At 39.0% G+C, this 25,262-nt stretch overlaps 1 protein-coding gene across 1 annotated transcript; it reads right to left on the bottom strand.

The window, feature by feature from the left end:
* Window positions 1–5,453: 5,453 nt before the first annotated feature.
* On the bottom strand, window positions 5,454–23,958 carry TMED7 (transmembrane p24 trafficking protein 7). The gene is made up of 3 exons (XM_027099828.1): window positions 23,409–23,958; window positions 18,089–18,334; window positions 5,454–8,475 (listed from the first exon to the last, which is right to left on the bottom strand). The coding sequence occupies exons 1-3, from the start codon at window positions 23,601–23,603 to the stop codon at window positions 8,239–8,241; spliced, it is 678 nt and encodes a 225-aa protein (XP_026955629.1). The 5' UTR covers window positions 23,604–23,958; the 3' UTR covers window positions 5,454–8,238.
* Between the last annotated feature and the right edge of the window lie 1,304 nt (window positions 23,959–25,262).

Raw genomic sequence — 25,262 nt, 5'->3', positions numbered from 1 at the left:
ATAAAAAAATTGAATCAGTATCCCACAAAGACCAAACCAGACTCCAACCAAACACCTCAGATTTGTAACAAAACATTTAAGGAGGAGTAATGTAAATTTTATAGACTCTGTTCCAGAAACTAAGAAAAGAAAGCCACTCTCCAGCTCACTGTATCAGGATATATAATCTTGATATTAAGCAAAAATATTAAAACAAACCAAATCCAGTTATTAAAAACAAACAAATCACATCATAACTAGACTGGTTTTACCTCAGAAAAATGTTGGTTTAATAATAGGAAAGCAATTCTTTGACCACATAAAAAGAATAAAGAGAATAAAGGCAGCAAAACAATCATTTTTCTCAACAAATACAGAAAAAAATTGTTTTATAAAATTCAACATCATTTATGATCATAAAAAAACTCTTAGCAAACTAAGAATAGAAGGGAAATTTCTAAATTTAGTAAAATTACTGTAAACTGTCTACAGGATACCTTGAAAGCATTCCTAGAGAACAGGAACAAAACAAGAATGCCTATTATGACCACTTCTATTCAGCACTGTACTGGAGGTCCCCGCCAATGTAATTAGACAAGAAAAAGAAAGAAAAGGTGTGAGGAATAGAAAGAAGAATCTGTCCCGGCTTGCAGATGGTACAACTATATACACAGAAAATCCAAAAGCATATACAAATTACTGTAATTGACAAGAGAATTTAGCAAAATTGCTGAATAGAAGAATCAATTTAAAAGTTGTATTTCCACATACTAGCAACAAATAAAAAATTTAAAGATTATAATAGCATCAAAAATATAAAGAAAACAATATTAATTTAACATGGGACTTCCCTGGTGGCGCAGTGGTTAAGAATCTGCCTGCCAGTGCAGGGGACACAGGTTCAAGCCCTGGTCCGGGAAGATCTCACATGCCGTGGAGAAACTAAGCCCGTGTGCCACAACTACTGAGCCTGCGCTCTAGAGCCTCCAAGCCACAACTATTGAGCTCACGAGCCACAACTACTGTAGCCCGCGCACCTAGAGCCTGTGCTCTGCAACAGAAGCCACTGCAATGAGAGGCCCGTGCACCACAACGAAGAGCAGCCCCCACTCGCCACAACTAGAGAAAGCCCGTGCACAGCAATGAAGACCCAACACAGCCAAAAATAAATAAATAAATTTTTAAAAAGATTAATTTAACAAAAATATACAGAATACTTCTATGAAGAAAATTACAAAACTTTATCAAAAGATTTAAGGAAGACCACAGCAATGGAAAGATGGGTTCATTCAATGGAAAATGCACTATTATAAAGAGGAAATTGTTCACACACTAAACACAATTCCAATCAAAATCCTAACAGATTTATTTTGCTTTGTTGAAACTTGTGCTAACTCTAAACTTTGTATAAAAATACAAAGGACGGATGACAGCCAAAATCTTGAAGAACAAGGTATAAACACTTGTTTTACCAATATTAAGAATTTTAAAAGCTTTAGTAATTAAGATAATATGTTACTGGTGTATGAACAAACTGATCAATGGAATAAAACAGAGAGCCCAGAAACAGACTCAGGTAAATATGGGCATTTAATAGGTGAAAGACTTGGCATGGCAAATCAACAGAGAAAGATGAGTTTTTAAGGGGGGGCGGGGTGGGGAACCTGGACACCTACCTTATCCCATTTACAAAACTCAATTCAAGTAGAAGACAAAATCATACATATTTAGAACATAGTACAGGAGAAGATATTCATGACCTCAGGATAGAAAAGTATTTCTTTAACAATACACAAAACACCAACAATATGGGAAAAGACTGATATTTCACTAGGAGCAGAAAGATAAACACAAACTGTGAGAAGATATTTGAAACCAAAGGATTAATCTCCTGAATATATAAAGGAATCCTTTTAACCAAAGCATCCAATTATTTTTTAAATGGGCAAAAAATGTGAACAAGGACTTCACAAAAGAGGAAATCCAAGTGGTAGATAAACCTGTGAGAAAAAAAAATTAACCTCATAGAAAAGCAAAGTAAGCAGCAATGAGGTATAATAGCATTTTCTTTAAAAATATACACATATATCTACAAAAATAACTGAAACACATCAAAATGCATAATGGAATTACGGGTGGATTTTATTCTGTGAACCATTATTTCTCAAATTCTTAAGTGTTGCTTTTACGACATTACAAACTCATGAGATTTTCTGAAGTTTTAAAGTCTGACAACACGAATTTGGAACTTTCCATTGTTACTGGTGAAAGCACTGATTGATACAATTGCTTTAGAAAAGTCAGGTGTCACCTAGTAAAGATGAAGATATATGTAGTCTATCAGCAAACGATTCCACTCCTAGATGTACTCTCAAGGGATGATACATATGTGCAACGACATAATATACAAAAATGTTCATAGTGGCTTTGTTTATAACAGCAAAAAACCTGGAACAATCCAAATGCCACCATAGTAGAAAAGACACATAACTTTGGTATATTTATATGATGGACTACTATGCAGTAATGAAAACTATAGCCATATGCATCAACATGGATGACAGCAAAACGAAGTCACAAAAGAATATGTGTAATAACTAATTCATTAAATAGAATATTCCATTAAACTTTATTTATTCAGGTTTACTTTTGCCTGATTTTCTTAGACGTTTTTCAGGAACATAAACATCAGTACTATTCAAAGTATGGTCCAACAACCATACTGAACTGTCAGTGGCTGATGAAGAGAGAAGCACATAAAGTGAGAGTAAGCATGCATAGAAAGTAAGCATTTGGAAAGGCTGATAGCAATTTGCTATTACCAAAACATTCAAGCACAAGATTTTGTATTTACAAAATTATGAGTTTGTGATTACTTGGAAATTTTTTTTTTTTTTTTTTTTTTTGGCTGTACGCGGGCCTCTCACTGTTGTGGCCTCTCCCGTTGCGGAGCACAGGCTCCGGACGCGCAGGCTCAGCGGCCATGGCTCACGGGCCCAGCCGCTCCACGGCATGTGGGATCTTCCCGGACCGGGGCACGAACCCGTGCCCCCTGCATCGGCAGGCAGACTCTCAACCACTGCGCCACCAGGGAAGCCCGGAAATTTTTTTTAAAGTAGTTTGAGAACTAGTATACATAACTGGTAAAAAGAAAAAGAAAAATTATTTTCATTACAAGCAGAAGATTGGTTATCTCTAGGGAAGAAATTGAGAGATGTGATCAGGAAAGGATACATAGAGCCTTTTATGGTGCTGACAATATTGCATTTCTTAACCTGAGCATTGGTTATTATGAGTATGTGCTTTATAATTTTATATCTCTTTAAATTGTACATGTTTAATACCCTCTTCTGTATTATCACAAATTTCACAATTTTTAAAAGTTTACAAATTTGTTATAAACAATACCAATTCTTTAAAAATATATACATTTATCTATGGAAAAACTGAAATACATCAAAGCAGATGGTGGATTATTGGCAGATTTTACTCCTCGAACCATTATTTCTCAAATTCTTGCGTTGTCTTCTCTTTGTAAGGTAGTAGCAGTCACTAGTAATTACCAGCACTAAAAACAGATTATGCCAGGCCTAATATATGTTGATTTCAGCAAGGAATATAATCATCCTAATGACGCTATCTTATGGATAAAATGGAGAAACGCAGACTGAAAAATAGCACATTTGGTGGTTTAGGGATAACATCCCTATATTTTCCTCCAGAATTTGGAAACAACTGAGATGAAGTTATTCAGATCAAAGATCACCTTTACTAGTAACAAAGTTAAAGAACATGTTTTTTGATCTGTACCGAGGAGTCCACACCCCTAAATTAGGGATTAATTCACTCAATTGCTGGCCTAGCTAGACAACTATGCACCACTCCCCATACCTGGAGAGGACAAAGTGAAATTCCTTAGGGAACAAGTCTTTTGATCTATATATTTTCTCCCTCCTCTAGCATCCTATAAAGGTCTTAGAACCTTCAAGTCCATTCTGCTTCATGACTTGCTTAACATTAGTTTCTTACATAGCTATCCTGTCTCCCCCGACAATTATGTTCCTGGAGGTCAGATTATCTTACTCATTTTTGAAACTTCTAGCAGTCTATTATGTACATGATAGACTTTCCTATTTGTTACATACTATTCAAGAGCCCATATGAGTTGAAGCTACAGTAAGAACTTTAAGAACTAAAGAAAGATCAAGTGATTAAATTGGACCAATGACAAAAATATAGCTATTATTTATTAAGGGCTTGTATATGATAGGCACTGACCCTAAGTGTTTTATGAACATCTCATTATATTCTCATTATAGTAGATATTACCTTAGTAATAAATGAAGAAACAGAAATGCTGAGTTAACAAAATCATTTGTGTGAGGTCACCGACCATGATCTGAACTTGACTATGACTCCAAAGCCAAAGCACTGAACCGCTATTTTTTTAATTAAAAACTTTTATTTATTAATTTTTGGCTCTGTTAGGTCTTCATTGCAGTGCATGGGCTTCTCATTGCGGTGTCTTGTTGCCGAGCACAGGCCCTAGGCGCCTGAGCTTAGTAGTTGTGGCTCACGGGCTTAGTTGCTCTGCGGCATGTGGGAGGCCGATTCTTAACCACTGCGCCACCAGGGAAGCCCCTGAACTGCTACTGAGGTATACTGAAATCAAGACTGCTAAACCTTTGGAGATCTATCCTTAAGTGGTGTTTGTAGATAATTACTGCATAGTGGTTGAGAAAGGGGGGTCTGGAGCCAGACTGCCATGGTTCATATTCCAGATTTTGTTAATTACTAACTGTGATATAGGCAGGTTTCTTAACCTCTCTAGGCCTCCCTTTCCTCATCTGTAAAATGGGAATAGTATCCTTACTTCATAGGATTATTGCAAAGATGAAACGTGTCAATACAAGCAAAAGACTTATCACAGCAGCTGGCACAAGGAAAGCATTCAATAAGTGTTAACCCATTGGGTTGGCCAAAAATTTCATTTGGTGAATGAATACGTTGCTCAATTTAGTTCCTGGTGAAAATGAAAAATGTCTTTTTACTTAAAACCGAACGAACTTTTTGGCCAGCCCAATATATTATTATTTCTCTGCTACTTTTGTACTTGTGCCTAGGAATCAGAACGTCCCCCGTAACATTATAATGGGGAACAAAGTTCAGAAAACTTGGCATTATACAACCAAAGGTTAATTTACCTAAAAACTAAGAGCTTTTTAGGGAATTGAAGGCTTAACTTCCTTTCACCAAAACTTTCAGTAAGAAAAGGAAAAGTAAGGTTAAAAGTGAGGTGTTTACAGGTTGTATTTCTCTTCTTTAACTTTCTTTCTTGGTCAGTCCCTGAGATGTTCCAATGAAATATCAAGTAAATTATCACTCTCTTGCTACAAAACTACACTCCAGGCTGCAAGCTGATAAGGAGCTTCAAAAAGATTTAAATCTTGACAGAAATAAGTGAAGTCAGTTTGTTGAAATATTTTTTTATTCTACAAGAATTGATTGGTGCAGTCCTGCAGAACCAACATTTTTAATTTAGAGAAATTTTTCTTTTCAAAAGTAAATGAAAACCCCCTTTGAATAATTTATATATCAATTTGTTTAATTCTTGAAAACAACAGTCATAGGGTCTGCTTTGTCCTATTTAACCATAAATGTTACACATTTACAAACTGAAGCAAAAATGGATAGTACAGAGATTTAAATGAAATCTTTCAAAGAATAAAATTGCTTTTCAGTCCACTGTGTTTTCAAAGTTGATTATCATCAAGCCAGGATGAAAGCTGTGAACCCCAAACCATTTGTTTCCTTAATAAAAAATGAATATTTAGATTATTAGCAAAGTAATATCTTAAAATGTATCTTCACACAGTTGGAATTTTAGTATAAACTTATATATCAAGTCCCTTTCCATTATTTATTCTACTTTAAAAATATATACAGCTAATGATGTTTAAATATGTATTCTGAGCCATATGTCCAAACGTAAATATTTGGGGAATTCAAACTGTTGCAACAAGTTATGAAAGGATTAAAGAAAAAAGATGAGCTACAAATTATATAGGGGAAGGAAGAAAAAAGTTCTTACTAACATTCATGTCTAGGTAGATATGTATTTTCTAATTTTAATATACATACCTAGTTGAGTATAGGCAAGCCATCAAACTTTAACCAGTTACAAACAGACTAGACTAAGTCAGTACTATTTTCTACAACAGGTAACAGTGGTGATTTAAAAAATTTTTAATATATCTCAATAGTTTCACCGCAACTTATCTGTGGTAATAATCTTTAAATATCATGAAGTTTTGATAGGCACAGATTAAATAACTGCATTATCTATGCCAAACTCGGCACACTTATGATACCCAGCTCTGCTGAATTATGGTGTAACTATCTGAATACAACAGAGCAGACAGGCAACCAGAAAAGGACATTTAACATACTCCCATGTTTATCACTTTAACATTAGTGTTTAAAATTTGCAAATCTAGAGGGACACTTAAAAAGCTACAGGACAACTCCAATACAAGAACCCCAATAGATAAATCTGCAGAATCTTAAACTTCAGTTCTTAATCCACTGGTATATATTGTTGAAGGAGTAGCTATTTGGTCTTCAAAAATTTTAGAATTAAAAGTCTGAAAATATGTTCATCCCTTGCTACACTGTAGCACTTGAAATTAGCAAGCAGGACAACCTGAATTCATTTTGCTCTTACATGCAGCAGTGTATATGCATCTTAAGACAGCTTAGAATTAAGAGTTAACTTCTAGTCAGTAGTGGTAAGTGACTAGAATTGCTATCCAATCAATATTCTGTGGTACCACATATCAAAGTCCTAACAATATGACAGTCACGTTCAGCACTCATCACTTTTAGGTAGGGGATAGAAGCATGGCAAAAAGCAGTTGCAATTTTTTTTTTTAACAGCATAAAAGCTTTAAACCCAATTTTGCATCATCTTGTATTCCATTCTAGAATACTTGGAATCTTATTTCAATCAGCTCAATGTATGCAAGTTATAAAACACAAACACAGTCTAAACCCTATAGTCTACAGAAAATGCACTAACACTCGTTAAATGCAGTACAGTCAATGAAGATTATCAAATAAGAAACACATACACGGCATTCTAAATTTTTAACATCATCTTAGGGCTGTTAACCAGAGATTGTACAAATTACATGTGCAAGACAAAAAAAACAAAAAAGAAAGAAAGAAAGAAAAAAACCAAAGTAACTAACTTCTCAGTGCATCACACCCATTAGGATAAAATGTATGGCACTTTTATAATACTATATTACAACTCTCAATTTAAGCTGGGAGTGACTCAGACATTAAAGCCACATAAGAGCAAGAACTAGCCAATTCAAATGTTTAAAATGAAACAGATCACCTTTTTTCTTTGTAAAAGCACTGAAAATGTAATATGTGCAGATAACTCACTAAAAGTCTTCTCATTTCATTTGCCCCCCATTGTAGTGTCTTAAATTATTCTGTAATTATTCTACCTGTTACAACAGTCTGACTTTTAAGGCCTGTGTAAACTCTATTATGTAATTGAAACATACTATTTTCTGTGTGGTAAAAATGTCTTTATGAAAAAAAATAACACATCTGGTTATAGATCATAGAATAAACCCAAACAATAAAAACGATATTTTCCAAGCTACTGAGAAATAAATTAAACCATGATGTATCAATTTAAAATTATATCAATATTAACTAACTAACATTTCTATGGTAGATTTTTTTCCTCATAAAATTAAACAGTGCAGAATAGGGCTTGGGCTATAGCTAATCACAACTGGTTTTCTTAAAAACAAAACTTCATTTCCTATAAACAACTGAAAGGTAATTTTCTTCCTCCACAACACATGTAGACATTAAATTGAAGGTTTTAAAAATCTCCACTACTTACAAGAAAAGTATTTTTAAATGGCTAAAAGGAACCAAAATACCAAATCAAAATACTTTAGTGTGCGAAGAGCAGATAGAAACAACCAAGAAAAGAGTAGATCATTGTGCTGAATATTTATGAATAGCCCAAAATAAGTCCCAAAGTTTTTCTACCTTTACAAATAAAAAAAGGTGTCCTTTCCACAGCTTGGGGAATGCATCGAACATCCCTCCACAACAAGTGTATGAGTAAGATTCTAAAAATGTTGCCAATATTAAGTTCTTCGGTACCTAAAATTAATTAGAGGACAGCAATATTACAGCGGCAATGGTGGATCAATTCTCAAAACGTAGTTACGATCCAACACGAGTTGTCGTGGTTCTTTTATCTGAGAAAAAGCTTTTCAGAAGAAATACCTGCCCTATGCTAACCACCAGAAGAATGAGGGCTTCTCCTACTGACCAATAGGCCACTCTTGTATTTAGATCCTCAGCTCGGCTTCGGCCTTGGGCCTCTCTCAAACGGAAATGAGTCTGATAGTCAATGACAGATTTCAGAGCTTCGTGAATTGAAACACAGGCAGATTCCATCTAAAGAGAAAGATTTTCAGTTAGTATGTTTTAATACTTTCTGTACAATCCATCTAGCATATTCATCTTTTCTTTTCATTTGATCGCAATTCCTCATCTGACTAACATTCTACTAAACTGGCACTCATTCATTCACTCATTCGTGTCAATGGTCCTGGCAAAGCAACGCTTCTACGCATTCTCACTAGGATGACTGGTAATGCTAGAGATCCCATGAAGCAGCTATTGCCCCAAACTGGAACGTCCCAACTGTGGCATCTGTTAAGGTGGCAGATGGAACATGAAGCTAACAGTAGGAGAAATACTAAGCAGTTAAGGTTGGTAGCTACCGAGTTTCAAGGCCAGGTTTCTTAAAGAGGAAGAATTAGGAGGAAGGGAATGGCAGGTCAGTAAATTTGACCAATTATAATGATATGACTCAAAGTCCAAATATATACAAAACAAACGAAATATGGCATAAAAGTAGATTGTTAGTCAAAGTTATTTCAACTATCTTAAAAGCAGCCGAAACTGAAAAGTGATAGGTCAGAGTAGGAATTTTTTTTTCACGTTTACCACTTTGCTAAATAAGTCTTCCTCATGCCAGTCAACAAAACTAATATATACGTTCTCAACAGGACATAAGTTTCATTTTCACTGTGTAATGAGTTTGTAGGCCTTCATCTGATGACACCATAGCTTTTTCTAAATTACACTATCTGCTTTGAGATAGGTTAAGAGTAATTTTTTTTGTTGTATACCAGTTTAACGTTTTTCTACTGCTGAAAACTTAATCCTGGTGATGAAATATATGCTTTATTATACTTATTTTACATCACAAACCATGTATTAGTTTTTTATTTCAATTTTTGTTTGTTGTAATTTTAATAATAGACATTAGAAAATAATTTAAACACTTAATAAAGTTCTACCAAAGTAAGTATGAAAGGAATAGTTACAAAAATATTTCATTAAAAGTTCGTTTAAAAAGTATGAGAGATGAAGACTGGCGTCCCTCACTGCCACCCACGCTGGGCCTGCAGCAGCTCTTCTGTCCTGTGCTACAGACTCCCCAGAAGAAACAGTGTTTTCTTTGCTGCTTTAACAGTGGAATTAGATGTTAAGTATGTTGACATCGGTGCCCAGTATCCTGGTGAGGTAAGGAACAAAAGATCTTGGAATGAGGAGCCCTACAAGATGGCAGAGGAGTAAGACACGGAGATCACCTTCCTCCCCACAAATAGATCAAAAATTCATCTACATGTGGAACAACTCCTACAGAACACCTACTGAATGCCTGCAGAAGACCTCAGACTTCCCAAAAGACAAGAAACTCCCCACGTACCTGGGTAGGGCAAAAGAAAAAACAGAGACAAAAGAGTAGGGATGGGACCTGCACCTCTGGGAGGGAGCTGTGAAAGAGGAAAAGTTTCCACACACTAGGAAGCCCCTTCACTGGTGGGGACAGTGCGGGGGGAAGCTTCGGAGCCACGGAGGAGAGCGCAGCAACAGGGGTGCAAAGGGCAAAGCGCAGAGATTCCTGCGCAGAAGATCGGTGCCGACCAGCACTCACCAGCCCGAGGCTTGTCTGCTCACCCACCGGGGCGGGTGGTGGCTGGGAGCTAAGGTTCAGGCTTTGGAGGTCGGATCCCAGGGAGAGGACTGGGGTTGGCTGCATGAACACAGCCTGAAGGGGGATAGTGCACCACAGCTAGCCGGGAGGGAGTCCGGGAAAAGGTCTGGACCTGCCAGAGAGGCAAGAGACCATTGTTTTGAGGTATGCGAGGAGAGGGGATTCAGAGTGCTGCCTAAACGAGCTTCAGAGATGGGTGTGAACCATGGCTATCAGCTTGGTCCCCAGAGATAGGCATGAGACGCTAAGGGTGCTGCTGCAGCCACCAAGAAGCCTGTGTGCAAGCACAGGTCACTATCCACACCTCCCCTCTTGGGAGGCTGTGCAGCCTGCCACTGCCAGGGTCCCGTGATCCAGGGACAACTTCCCTGGGAGAACACACAGCCTGCCTCAGGCAGCTGCAATGTTACACTGGCCTCTGCCGCTGCAGGCTTGCCCTGCAAACCAATTATGACTACCATACCCTCCTCTCCCCAGCCTGAGTGAGCAAGACAGCCCTAATCAGCTGCTACTTTAACCCCGTCCTGTCAGGGTGGGAACAGACACCAGAGGGCAACCTACACACAGAGGCGGGGCCAAAACTAAAGCTGAGCCCCAGGAGCTGTGCGAACAAAGAAGAGAAAGGGAAATTTCTCTGTGCAGCCTCAGGAGCAGCGGATTAAATGCCACAATCAACTCGATGTATGCTGCATCTGTGGAATACCTGAATAGACAATGAATGTTCTCAAAATTGAGGCGGTGGACTTTGGGAGCAACTGTAGACTTGGGGTTTGCTTTCTGTGTCTGATTTGTTTTGGTTTTATCTTTATCTTAGTTTTAGTGCTTGTTATCACTGCTGGATCTGTTTATTGGTTTGGCTGCTCTCTTCCTTTTATTTATTTTTATTAATTTTTTAAATTTAATTTTATTCCTTTTTTTCTCTTTTTGTGAGGGTATGTGTATGTGTATGCTTCTTTGTGTGAATTTGTCTATTTAGGTTTGCTTTTACCATTTGGTTTGAGGTTCTACCTGCTAGGTTTTTCTCTCTTCCTTTTCTTCTGAGCTGTGTGGCTGCCAGGGTCTTGGTGCTCTGGCCGGCTGTCGGGCCTGAGCCTCCGAGTTGGGAGAGCCGAGTCCAGGACACTGGACCACCAGAGACCTCCTAGCCACACGTAATGCCAATCGGCGAGAGCTCTCCCAGAGATGTCCGTCTCAACTCTAGGACCCAGCTCCACCCAACGGCCAGCAGGCTCCAATGTTGGACACCCCATGCCAAACAACTATCAAGACAGGAACACAATGCCACCCATTAGCAGAGAAGCTGCCTAAAGTCATACTAAGTTCACAGACACATACCAAAACATACCACTGGACACAGCCCTGCCACCAAAAGATCCAGCCCCACCCACCAGAGCACATGCACCACTCCCCTCCACCAGGAAGTCTACACAAGCCACTGAACCAATCTCACACGCTGTGGGCAGACACCAAAAATAATGGAACTACGGACTTGCAGCCTGTGAAAAGAAGACACCAAACACAGTAAGTTAAACAAAATGAGAAGACAGAGAAATACATAGCACATGAAGGAGCAAGGTAAAAACCCACCAGACCAAACAAATGAGGAGGAAATAGGCAGTCTACCTGAAAAAGAATTCAGAGTAATGATAGTAAAGATGATCCAACATCTTGGCAACAGAATGGAGAAAACACAAGAAACGTTTAATGAGGACCTAGAAGAAATAGAGAGCAAGCAAACAATGATGAAGAACACATTAAATGAAATTAAAAATATTCTAGAAGGAATCAATAGCAAAATAACTGAGGCAGAAGGACGGATAAGTGACCTGGAAGATAAAACAGTGGAAGTAACTGCCACAGAGCAGAATAAAGAAAAAAGAATGAAAATAATTGAGGACAGTCTCAGAGGCCTCTGGGATAACATTAAACACACCAACGTTCGAATTATAGGGGTCCCAGAAGAAGAAGAGAAGAAGAAAGAGTCTGAGAAAATATTTGAAGGGATTACAGTTGAAAACTTCCCTAACATTGGAAAGGAAATAGTCAAACAAGTCCAGGAAGCACAGAGAGTCCCATACAGGATAAATCCAAGGAGAAACACGCCAAAACATGTATTAATCCAACTAACGAAAATTAAATACAAAGAAAAATTATTAAAAGCAGCAAGGGAAAAGCAACAAATAACATACAAGGGAATCCCCATAAGATTAACGGCTGATCTTTCAGCACGAACTCTGCAAGCCAGAAAGGAGTGGCAGGACATATTTAAAGTGATGAAAGGGAAAAACCTAAAACCAAGATTACTCTACCCAGCAAGAATCTCATTCAGATTTGACAAGAGAAATTAAAACCTTTACAGACAAGCAGAAGTTAAGAGAATTCAGCACCACCAAACCAGCTTTACAACAAATGCTAAAGGAAGTTCTCTAGGCAGGAAACAAAAGAGAAGGAAAAAACCTACAAAAACAAACCCAAAACAATCAAGAAAATGACAATAGGAACATACATCTCGATAATTACCTTATATGTAAATGGATTAAATGCTCCAACCAAAAGACACAGACTGGCTGAATGGACACAAAAACAAAACCCGTATATATGCTGTCTACAAGAGACCCACTTCAGACCTAGGGACACATACAGACTGAAACTGAGGGGATGGAAAAAGATATTCCATGCAAATGGAAATCAAAAGAAAGTTGAACTAGCAATTCTCATATCAGACAAAATAGACTTTAAAATAAAGACTATTACAAGAGACAAAGAAGGAGACTACGTAAAAATCAAGGGATCAATCCAAGAAGATATAACAACTGTAAACATTTATGCACCCAACATAGGAGCACCTCAATACATAAGGCAAATGCTAACAGCCATAAAAGGGGAAATTGTCAGTAACTACAAATCGACAGTAACTACAAATTACTGGCACTACTACAATAATAGTAGGGGACTTTACACCCCACTTTCACCAATGGACAGATCATCCAAAATGAAAATAAACAAGGAAACACAGCTTTAAATGAAACATTAGACCAGACGGACATAATTGACATTTATAGGACATTCCATCCAAAAACGACAGAATATACTTTCTTCTAAGTGCTCATGGAAAATTCTCCAGGATAGATCATATCTTGGGTCACAAATCAGGCCTTGGTAAATTTAAGAAAATTGAAATCATATCAAGTATCTTTTCCAACCACAACGCTATGAAACTAGATATCAATTACAGGAAAAAATCTGTAAAAAATACAAACACATGGAGGCTAAACAATACACTACTTAATAACGAAGTGATCACTGAAGAAATTAAAGAGGAAATAAAAAAATACCTAGAAACAAATGACAATGGAGACACGACGATCCAAAACCTATGGGATGCAGCAAAAACAGTTCTAAGAGGGAGGTTTATAGCAATACAACCCTACCTTAAGAAAGAGGAAACATCTCGAATAAACAACCTAACCTTGCATCTAAAGCAATTAGAGAAAGAAGAACAAAAAACCCCAAAGTTAGAAAAAGGAAAGAAATCATAAAAATCAGATCAGAAATAAATGAAAAAGAAATGAAGGAAACGATAGCAAAGATCAATAAAACTAAAAGCTGGTTCTTTGAGAAGATAAACAAAATTGATAAACCATTAACCAGACTCATCAAGAAAAAAAGGGAGAAGGCTCAAATCAACAGAATGAGAAATGAAAAAAGGAGAAGTAACAACTGACTCCGCAGAAACACAAAGGATCATGAGAGACTACTACAAGCAACTCTATGACAATAAAATGGACAACCTGAAAGAAATGGACAAATTCTTAGAAAAATACAACCTCCCAAGACTGAACCAGGAAGAAACAGAAAATATGAACAGACCAATCACAAGCACTGAAATTGAAACTGTGAATAAAAATCTTCCAACAAACAAAAGCCCAGGACCAGATGGCTTCACAGGCGAATTCTATCAAACATTTAGAGAAAAGCTAACACCTATCCTTCTCAAACTCTTCCAAAATACAGCAGAGGGAGGAACACTCCCAAACTCATTCTACGAGGCCACCATCACCCTGATACCAAAACCAGACAAAGATGTCACAAAGAAAGAGAACTATAGACCAATATCACTGACGAACATAGATGCAAAAATCCTCAACAAAATACTAGCAAACAGAATCCAACAGTACATTAAAAGGATCATACACCATGATCAAGTGGGGTTTATCCCAGAAACACAAGGATTCTTCAGTATACACAAATCAATCAATGTGATACACCATATTAACAAACTGAAGAATAAAAACCATATGATAACCTCAATAGATGCACAAAAAGTTTTCTACAAAATTCAACACCCATTTATGATACAAACTCTCCAGAAAGTGAGGGAACCTACCTCAATGTAATAAAGGCCATATATGATAAACCCACAGTCCACATTGTTCTCAATGTTAAAAACTGAAACCATTTCCTCTAAGATCAGGAACAAGACAAGGTTGCCCAATCTCACCACCATTATTCAGTATAGTTTTGGAAGTTTTAGCCACAGCAATCAGAGAAGAAAAAGAAATAAAAGGAATCGAAATCAGAAAAGAAGTGAAACTGTCACTGTTTGCAGATGACATGATACTATACATAGAGAATCCTAAAGATGATACCAGAAAACTACTAAAGCTAATCAATGAATTTGGTAAAGTAGCAACATACAAAATTAATGCAAAGAAATCTCTTGCATTCTTATACACTAATGACAAAAAAATCTGAAAGAGAAATTAAGGAAACACTCCCATTTACCATTGCAACAAAAAGAATAAAATACCTAGGAATAAACCTACCTAAGGAGACAAAAGACCTGTATGCAGAAAACTATAAGACACTGATGAAAGAAATTAAAGGCGATACAAACAGGTGGAGAGATATACCATGTTCTTGGATTGGAAGAATCAATACTGTGAAAATGACTATATTACCTAAAGCAATCTACAGATTCAATGCAATCCCTATCAAACTACCAATGGCATTTTTCATAGAACTAGAACAAAAAATTTCACAATTTGCATGGAAACACAAAAGACCCCGGACAGCCAAAGCAATCTTGAGAAAGGAAAATGGAACTGGAGGAATCAGGCTCCCTGACTTCAAACTATACTATAAAGCTACAGTAATCAAGACAGTATGGTACTGGCACAAAAACAGAAATATAGAGCAACGGAACAGGATAGAAATCCCAGAGATAAACCCATGGTTACCTTATCTTTGATAAAGGAGGCAAGGATATACAATGGAGAAAAGACAGCCTGTTCAATAAGTGGTGCTGGGAAAACCGGACAGCTACATGTAAAAGAATGAAATTAGAACACTTCCTAACACCAAACACAAAAATAAACTCAAAATGGATTAAAGAGCTAAATGTAAGGCCAGACACTATAAAACTCTTAGAGGAAAACATAGACAGAACACTCTATGACATAAATCACAGCAACATCCTTTTTGACCCACCATCTAGAGAAATGGAAATAAAACCAAAAATAAACAAATGGGACCTAATGAAACTTAAGCTTTTGCACAGCAAAGGAAACCATAAACAAGACCAAAAGACAACCCTCAGAATGGGAAAAAATATTTGCCAACGAAGCAACTGACAAAGGATTAATCTCCAAAATATACAAGCAGCTCATACAGCTCAATATCAAAAAACAAACAACCCAATCCAAAAATGGGCAGAAGAACTAAACAGACATTTCTCCAAAGAAGATATACAGATGGCCAACAAACACATGAAAGGATGCTCAACATCCCTAATCATTAGAGAAATGCAAATCAAAACTACAATGAGGTATCACCTCACACTGGTCAGAATGGGCATCATCAAAATATCTACAGACAATAAATGTTGGAGAGGGTGTGGAGAAAAGGGAACCCTCTTACACTGCTGGTGGGAATGTAAACTGATATAGCCACTATGCAGAACAGTATGGAGGTTCCTTATAAAGCTAAAAATAGAACTACCATATGACCCAGCAATCCCACTACTGGGCATATACCCTGGGAAAACCATAACTCAAAAAGACACACATGTACTCCAATGTTCACTGCAGCACTATTTACAGTAGCCAGGTCACGGAAACAACCTAAATGTCCACTGACAAGATGAATGGATAAAGAAGATGTGGTACATATATATAATGGAATATTACTCGGCCATAAAAAGGAACGAAATTGGACCATCTGTAGATGTGGATGGCCCTGGAGTCTGTCATACAGAATGAAGTCAGTCAGAAAGAGAAAAATAAATATCGTATATTAATCAATATATTCCACGCATATATGTGGAATCTAGAAAAATCGTACAGATGAACCTATTTCTAGGGCAGGAATAGAGATGCAGACGTAGAGAACGGACATGTGGACACGGCTGGGGGGGTTAGGAGGGATGAACTGGGAGATTAGGTTCGACATAAATACACTACCACGTGTAAAACAGATAGCTAGTGGGAACCTGTGGTATAGCACAGGGAGCTCAGCTTGGTGTTCTGTGATGGCCTAGACGGGATGAGGGGTATGGGAGGGAGGTCCAAGAGGAGGAATATATATATATATACACACACATACAGCTGATTCACTCCGTTGTACAGCAGAAATTAACACAACAATTAAAAAAAAAGAATAGAATAAAATGTGATACAAATAAAGGAGGTTAAGTGGTCCTAAAAGCGTTTATCTATGTAGGTTTTTATCTACCTATCTATCTTGCCTACACCAGGTCTCAGTTGTGGCACGTGTGATGCTCGTTGTGACATGTGGGATCTTTTTTAGTTGCGGCATGCGGACTTCTAAGTTGCGGCATGAGGGCTCCTCAGTTGCGGCATGCAAACTCTTAGTTGTGGCATGCATATGGGATCTAGTTCCCTGACCAGGGATTGAACCCGGGCCCTCTGCATTGGGAGCATGGAGTCTTACCCACTGGACCACCAGGGAAGTCCCTGCTTAGGTTTTTAAAGCAAACTATCTTATTTTACAAATTAAAACTTATGAAGGTTAAGTTATAAACAATGGCCCCAAAGAAAAATCTTTTTACAAAGTGCTGTTCACACATAATGCTAAAATAAAGAGAACATTTCTAAAAATAAGAACATTTGAACACATCTTATTAATGCTTACAATAGGTTTATGAATTAAGGCTCTTACACATTCTTAAAAACTGCCTCTATCACTACATGATTTTGACCAAGAGACTACCTGGAACCTGGAAACAATGAAATCCAATTTAAGGTTTTAACAAAAAGGTGATAAATAATTCCTTTGAATACCAAACTACCTTTTAGACATACTCTAAGCTCAAAATGTATCTGAACTAGAAATAAAACAGCTCTTCTCATCACCTGAGCAGTATTTGTTCACTGACTCTAAATTTCTTTTGCTATCTTTCCCTCATTAAGCTATTCTTCAAAATAAAATCCAATTTAGTTACCTTAACTATTTTTGTTAGATGACTTACTATTAATCTTTACTAGTTTACCTTCAGTTACAGCAAAAGTTACTGTAACAGCAGTTTGAGTAACACTAAATACTGGTATAAAAGTATATATATATATATATATATATATATATATATATATATATACATTAATTAAAGCATCATTTTTGCTTCCAGTTATACCAACCTGCTAAGTTATGGTAGCAACATTCCTCCATGAATTATAGAAAATGCTTCATAATGCTAGAGTATTGTTTAGACATTTAAGCTTTCTTTGCCATTGATGTTTCTACCTAAGTGATCCCCCTATTTTAATGTCTATTTTCTTTTCATAAAATCCTTTAACACTCTTCTTCACTAAAAAAGTCTGAAGTTCTCTGTGAAATGCCTAATCTACTGTAAGAGTTAAGATACTTCTTAAAGGTTGAGTTAAAGTCACAAAATTCTGTATTCCATCAATGAGTTAATGGATATTAAATTATGCTTTTTTTCCCTTTAAACATATCAATGTTGTGTTACTGACTTTTCATTACCTGGGTAAGAGCACTGACTCGGTTCTCACTAGGAAACAAAGGTGGGTCTTCTCCAACTTGAAAATCAAAATACACGGTTTTATGTGTGAAAGTAGAAAATTCATTGCTGAAGCAAAATTTGTATGTCCCATTTTTGGAGGCTGTGAAGGTAAAACTATCATACTGTTTCTTCATCTCTTTGTATAACACATTACCATCAGGATCTTCTAATCGACAATCTACATCATAGTGACCACCAGTAATCACCTACAAAAGAGAAAAAAACAAACAAAAAATGAAGAGATCACTGCAACTAACAAGTTTGAGAAATCAACCAGGTTTCCTGTTGAAATGGCTATAAGGTTTTTTTTACCATCACAGGCAATTTTACATTTCTTTTTTTTTTTTTTTTTCTTTGCGGTACGCGGGCCTCTCACTGTTGTGGGCTCTCCTGTTGCGGAGCACAGGCTCCGGACGCGCAGGCTCAGTGGCCATGGCTCACAGGCCTAGCCACTCCGCGGCAATGTGGGATCTTCCCAGACCCGGGCATGAACCCGTGTCCCCTGCATCGGCAGGCGGACTCTCAACCACTGCGCCACCAGGGAAGCCCCATTTCTTGATTTCTACCAGTGGATGGAACTTGGGAGGCAGATCTCAGTTCAACTAAAGCTTTACAGAAACTGAACAAATTTCCTCATGACAGGAGAGAGGGAACTAACCAACAATCCAGACAACTGTTCTAGTTACTAGAGGCCTCTTACATCACTTAATTCTCCCAACAACCCTACAAGACAGTATTTTTCCCTCAATTTGACAAACTGAGTTAAAATAAGTAAGCTACCCAAGATTTTTCACCTAGTAAGAGGCTGAATGCCAAATTCATACTCTTGACCCTTAAGCTTACTACCACGTAATATTTTCCTTCCTCCAATTTTTTCATCTAGTTTCCTATTAGCATCATCCTAGCACTCTCAGATAGTACAGTGAAGCACTTAAGTAGGTCAGTCCTTAGCCTAACACCCCATGCATACTTCTTTTAGAGAACTTAAGCTCATTTTACTGCCAAATTACAAACAGACTGTGTTTCTTAAGTTCTTTTATAGGTCAGTTATATGGAATTTGATACATACTTTGTTTTGAATTACATTTTGAGCAGAATAGACTTGTGGCCTGTTCCAAGAGTATATAATTATTTACAAACTTGTTTCCAAGAGAAACATAAATGATTAAACTACATTGCTTTAACCCCTGTGATTAAAGCAAAACCAAAACAGAACAACATGAAAGCAAATAAATGTTTTGTTCCTCTGCACAGTCTGTGTTTAAGGCAAAGCATATGAAAGGAAAGCCAGGGGTAGGTGAAAAGCTTCTGAAGAGGATTTTGGAGCTATTTTCAAAGGCTTATGCTTAATCAGTTACAATTTGAGCCATCTGAGTTATACAAATGAAGAGAAGAGGGAGACATTTTTCCTGAGGTTACTTGGCAAGCATAAGAGAGGAAGAAGGAAAAGGATTAAAGAGGAGAAAAAACTCCTTATATGAGAAAACACTGACTGGGAAAAAGAGGGAGAGGAGACAGGAGAAGAAACATAGGGTGCCTGTATCCACCTGAGGTAATGAGGAAGAGACATTGGGTTTGGGGGTTTCCAACCACCATGAGATATATTTTCAAGCTTGAACCCTCTGGGTTAGCATAATATTGACATTCTACATTTGTGGAACACAGAGATCAAACTTTGGACTTCAGAGAAGATTGATTATTTATATGACCTTTTGTCACTAAAGAGATAAGATAAATAACTGAACTATGTTAAAAGATCATTTTGATAATTAAATGAAATATAACTAGGCACTGAGGAAACCGTAGAATACGCAAATATTAACATACAGATATAACGTTTGACATAAAAACAGTGTCTTATCAATTGGGCATTTACCGCTCCCCACCACAAGTCGACAACCTTTCTTCTAGTTAAAATAATGACTTCATTTTATATACCCTATTATTCATACTTAACCATAGTACTTTGAATAATCAAAACATACATACAAACAAAAATATAGAACCAGAACTGATCATCATGCCACTTTTCTTCTATCAAACTTTAAAACAAATAATCTTACTTCAGATAAAAATCACCCTTAAAACCTATCTGGTCACATAAGAAAGAAACAGGGGATCATCTCAAATTATGTGTCTACCTGTCCAGTTAGTCACAGAAACCTCTCGATATTATTGCCTCTCTCAAATTCACCCCATCTCTTCCATTCCCAATCCACAATCCAGATGGGACTATTGGCTCAACTTCCTAAAAGGTCTTCCCATAATCCAATCTCTCCTCACTCTAATCCAGGGTTTCTTAACCTCAGTTATTAGATTATCTGGGGCTGGGTAAGTCTTTCTTTCAGGAGGCTGTGTTGCCGTGCGCACTGTAGCATACTTAGCAGCATCTCGTCTCTAACCACCAGATGACAGTAACACCTCCCTCCCCACGTCTCAAAACCTTTTGATAATTCCTGTGGCCTACAGAAAAATCCAAACCTGTTAACAACAGCATACCACACCCCTGTACTTCCTCAAGGAAGTCTCAGCACCTTTTACACCCTTTCTCACTCTATGTTCCAAAAATACCAGAATGCCAGAAATTCTCTGAACAAGTCTCTGTTCTACATCTGCACTAATAGTGACAAATTACATGGGGTTTGTTTGCTGAAGAAGAATCACAGGACCCCAAATGACTACGCTTATAAATCTACAGTTTATGAGAGGGAGAGAATACAATATAAAACATCACAGCCAAAAGCTGTCTCACAGCAAGAGGACAGAAGAGATCAGGTATGGGCTCCTTTGTTCTCCCTCTGTGAGGGATGTAGCCAGAAATATACCCTCTCAGATCAGGAACCACCCAAGTGTGCAAGAACACCTTGGAATCAGTGAGCCCAAAGTAGAGTCTTGACTGGGTTTTTTTATATTTTGCTTTTCCACATAAGCATATTTTTGCCGTATAACTATTCTCAGTAGCAGATTCTCCGGGGGTCTCACTGAGACCAGGTACAAATCATCAATCTCACTGTCATCGATGAACAATGCTGACAAACTGGCACAAACCTCCCCCCTAAAGCCCTCAGACCCACAGTTACAAAGCAACCCTGTGATTCAGTATTTTCAGTGCCGACTCAGGTTAATTTTCAGGCTTGCTGGAATTAAGTCTCACAAGCATATCTGGTGAGGAAGTCCCTCCCCCCTCTGCCACCCTGTAGAGTAACTTCTATTTATCCCTCTAGACTCAGCTCATACATCAGACCCTCAGCTAAATTTCCCCTGATGATCCTCCGTCGTCAGCCAGCACTATATCTAGTGGGTACTTTCATTATTGCATTTAACATTACATGACTATGTGTCTATGTAAGGTCCCTGAGGTCAAGTTCAGCCTTATTTGTCTTTGGGAGGTAGTAAAATGAAGTGGTTAAGAGCTTAACCTGGGTGGGAGGGAGGAAGACGCAAGAGGGAAGAGATATGGGGATACATGTATACGTATAGCTGATTCACTTTGTTATAAAGCATAAACTAACACACCATTGTAAAGCAATTATACTCCTATAAAGATGTTAAAAAAAAAAAAAAGAACAACCTGGAACTGCATACTGATTCTGCTGTTACATTTTGTAACCCTGGGTCTCAACTTACCGAAGCCTCAGTTTCTTCATCAGTAAAAAAATAATAAAAACTCTCTAATAAACCCATCTCATATCGAGTTGTCCTGAGAATTAAGTAATACACCTGAAATGCTTGCTATACTGTCTGCCACATAATAAACGCTAATTTTTTAGCCCGCAAGAGTAGTATAGTAGTACTCTCACCAACAAGCACAGCATCTGCACGTAGAAGTCAAGAAATGTTTGTTAAATTCAAACAAATAAAATTTTCACTGACACTTTATATTACAATTCTTGCTATCATCTTTTCTGTCTCCTGGTCCTAACCCATGAAGTTAAGCAAGCCTAAAAGTCATCCTTGGCCTCCCTCCCTCCCTCCCTCACTGTAGCCAAATCATCACCAAGTCCTGTTGCTTTTACCTAAAAAGTATCTCCCATCCTTTCACTTTTCTCCTTCCCCAGTGCTACCACCCTAGTCTCAGCCTGGACCACTACAATAGCCTCCTAATCAGTCTTCTACATCTACTTGGCAACACTCCATAATACCTTCTCTACCTGCACAAGTTAACATCCGTACAGCTACCAAGAATACTCAGAACTTGTCACTACACTGCTTACAACCCTATGATAGCTTCTCATACTCTTAGGAAAAACAAAAATCCTTTACCTGGCCAGCTGGGCACTACATGGTCTGGCCCCTGCTGACCTCCCTTCTTCTGGCTCCTTATTCCTCGCTATAGTGGACCTCTCTGTGTTCTTCAAATTCCCAGTCACTGTTACCACAGTGACCTTGCAAAGGCCATTCCCTCTTCCCCCTCCCCAAAGCATTTACAACTCATCTTTTACAGTTCAGCATCAAATCACTTCCTAAAGGAAGCCTTCCCAGATTCCAATGACCAGACCGTATATCACCTATTCTCTGCTCTTAAAGCACAATTCTGATGAATGAACAGGTACTAATTAAGAAAAGAACTGTAGGATGGGTAGGGAATCAAGAATGATGGCAGCGACCCTATCTATTTTGTTCACTTCTCTATCACCAGCACCTAGTACTCAACAGCTGTTCAAACACGTTAAGTCTACCAACAAAAATAGAAACAGTAAAGACTGTTCTAACCAATTTAAGAAACTACGTTTTGTTAAATAGGCACTTTTTACATAATCCCTCAAATGAAAAGGGGCCTCTCATTTATCACAGCAATTCCTTCTACAAATCCTTTGGCAGATGGTCTTCTGGTCTGGAATAGAGCTCTTCCAACGACAGGAACCACATTAACCAATAATCCTAATATCAATGGAAAAACTGAAAAGCAACGGAGTTAGATACCGGCAGCACTTGAAATCTGATTAAAGTGGAGGTGCGGATTAGACAGCGGCGGACTGACGTTGGGCACTATGGAACAGGAATACATTTTTCTTTTAAAAGGAAACTCTTAAAGAAGAAAGTTCAAAATGACGGACATTAGAGAAAAGACGGAAAAATCACAGCCACAGGAAGCATTTCTGGAATTTATATACCTTAACATCTGGTCTTAAATGTCTAATGCGCAAGGTTTCGGACAGGAAAGCCAAATGGCCTGCATCAGCTACCTAGATGTGATTCCTGAATCAGCCAAAGAATGAGAAAACAGTCTCGACCCTGGAACCGCGAGCTGGGGCCCGCGACCGCCTGAGCCCGTAGTACCTGGAACTCGAGAGTGCACTTGGTGCCCTGCGTGATGTCCTCGTAGAAACACTGCTTGGCATTGTCGGGCAGCTCGAACGTGATCTCAGAGGCGCCGCAGGGCCCCGGCACCAGCAACAGCAGCAGCGCGAGCAGCCTACAGCCCCAACGGCCCGCGACGGCAGCCCAGCGCTGCGCGGACCACAGCCGGGGCATCCCGAAGCGGCGGCGGCGGCGGCCTCAACCGAGCTGCGGGGAGATGCGAGCTCACGTCTCCACGGACTCACGGCGCGCGGCAGGCCTCACCCCAAACGGCACCGCGAAAACGCACCGCAGAGTTGCTCCGAGCCCCGAGAGATTCGAGATGCGCAGCGAGTCGCTGGTTACAGGGTAGGGGTGCTGAGGGACCAGGGCCTAGACGCCAGAACGAGCTAGGGAGCGCAGATAAAGACGGCAGAAAACAAGCGGAAAAGACTTGAGATAGCCGGAAGCTGGAACAAGAGACTGGGGAAAGAGGCGGGGCTTGAGGCACCTGCTCCAGCGACCCGGATGTGCTCTCCCCCGGCCGCGGGGAGAGACGTTGGAGTGTGTACGTGGAAGCTAGCAAGGCGTCAGCTAGGCCTCCGACAGCGCCTGGGCCGAGAGGCGTGGCCAGCATGGTGAACGTGGCGGGGCGGGGCGAGGAGAAGGGGTGTGGCCTGTGGTAGGAGCTGCCGGCCCGTGAGTGTTTCTGCTAGAGCTAAACGCTAGGGAGGCTCAGAGGGAGTGATGAAGAGCCGATATTGCTCTAGAGGGCTAATCACCGGTGGTAGAGCGCTTTGTAATTTGCAGAGAATTTTCTTGTAAATAATAAGTTTGGGGGGAAGCAGCTTTGCTAGGAGCGCGAATTCTGTGACCACCAGACTGCAGTAGTTCTAATCCCTACTCTGCTGGTTACTGGCTGTGTGACCTTAGACCAGCTGCTTAACCTCTCTACTTCAATCTTTGAATTTGAAAAATGAGAAAAGTAATAGTACCTAACCCAGAGGGTTACTACAAGGCTTCACTATTTGAAAAAAACCCTAGAAGAGTGGTTGTCATACAGGAAGCATCATACAGTAAGCATGTATGTAAGAGCCAGGCAGGGAAGTCAGAGGGTGGTGGGAAGGCCGGGTGGGGAGGTGGAGGCGTTTGATGAGGGGGGTGATGAAGGACCTTTAATGGCCTCAGGTGCCCAAAGCCTCTGCAGGGGGAAAGGAGCCCCCAGGAGATGAGATTTGGGGGAGATTGCACCTTCCTGAGACCAAGTGAAACAGAGCAGGACCCTATGGGGCCTTCCCAGGACAGACAACCCCATGCCCTAACCGCCCCAATAGTGCCATGTCCTCAGCCTGCCTTTTGTCTGTAGAAAAACTTTAGTCAAAGAATAAATTTAATCAAGAAGTGAAAAACTGCAGAAGCAAAAGAAAACCGTCAAACAAGACAAAACAGCAATAGTCATTAAACAATGTCAAGGACATTTCGTTCCTTCTCAAGGGCTATAGATAATATTCTGAGCCATATCCTTTGAGCAGCTGTCTTGTAGATAATGAAATCCCCACCAGGTGGAAGAAATTAACTACATGATGACCAGACTGTAGCCATGACATAAGCTACCACAATTCCGAGAACTGGCCTCAAAGAAATGGGAACAAACTGACCCTGGAACTGAAGACTAACTGTACTTAAAACAATCGAGGTGACACTGGTCAGACCACTGCATGACTAATTGCAGGACAACTGTCAGAGGTGACTGTGCTGTTTCTGCATGTAGCCCCCTCCCTCCACCTATACACACCTGAAACTCCCCTTTAAAAGGTCTTGCCCACTGATTGATTGTCAGTGGAGAGTTGATCT

The sequence above is a fragment of the Aethalodelphis obliquidens genome, unplaced genomic scaffold, assembly GCF_003676395.1.
Source record: "Aethalodelphis obliquidens isolate GAN/ISIS:26980383/991018 unplaced genomic scaffold, ASM367639v1 scaffold4, whole genome shotgun sequence".
NCBI lineage: Eukaryota > Metazoa > Chordata > Mammalia > Artiodactyla > Delphinidae > Aethalodelphis > Aethalodelphis obliquidens.
This window is presented reverse-complemented; position numbering and strand designations above follow the sequence as displayed.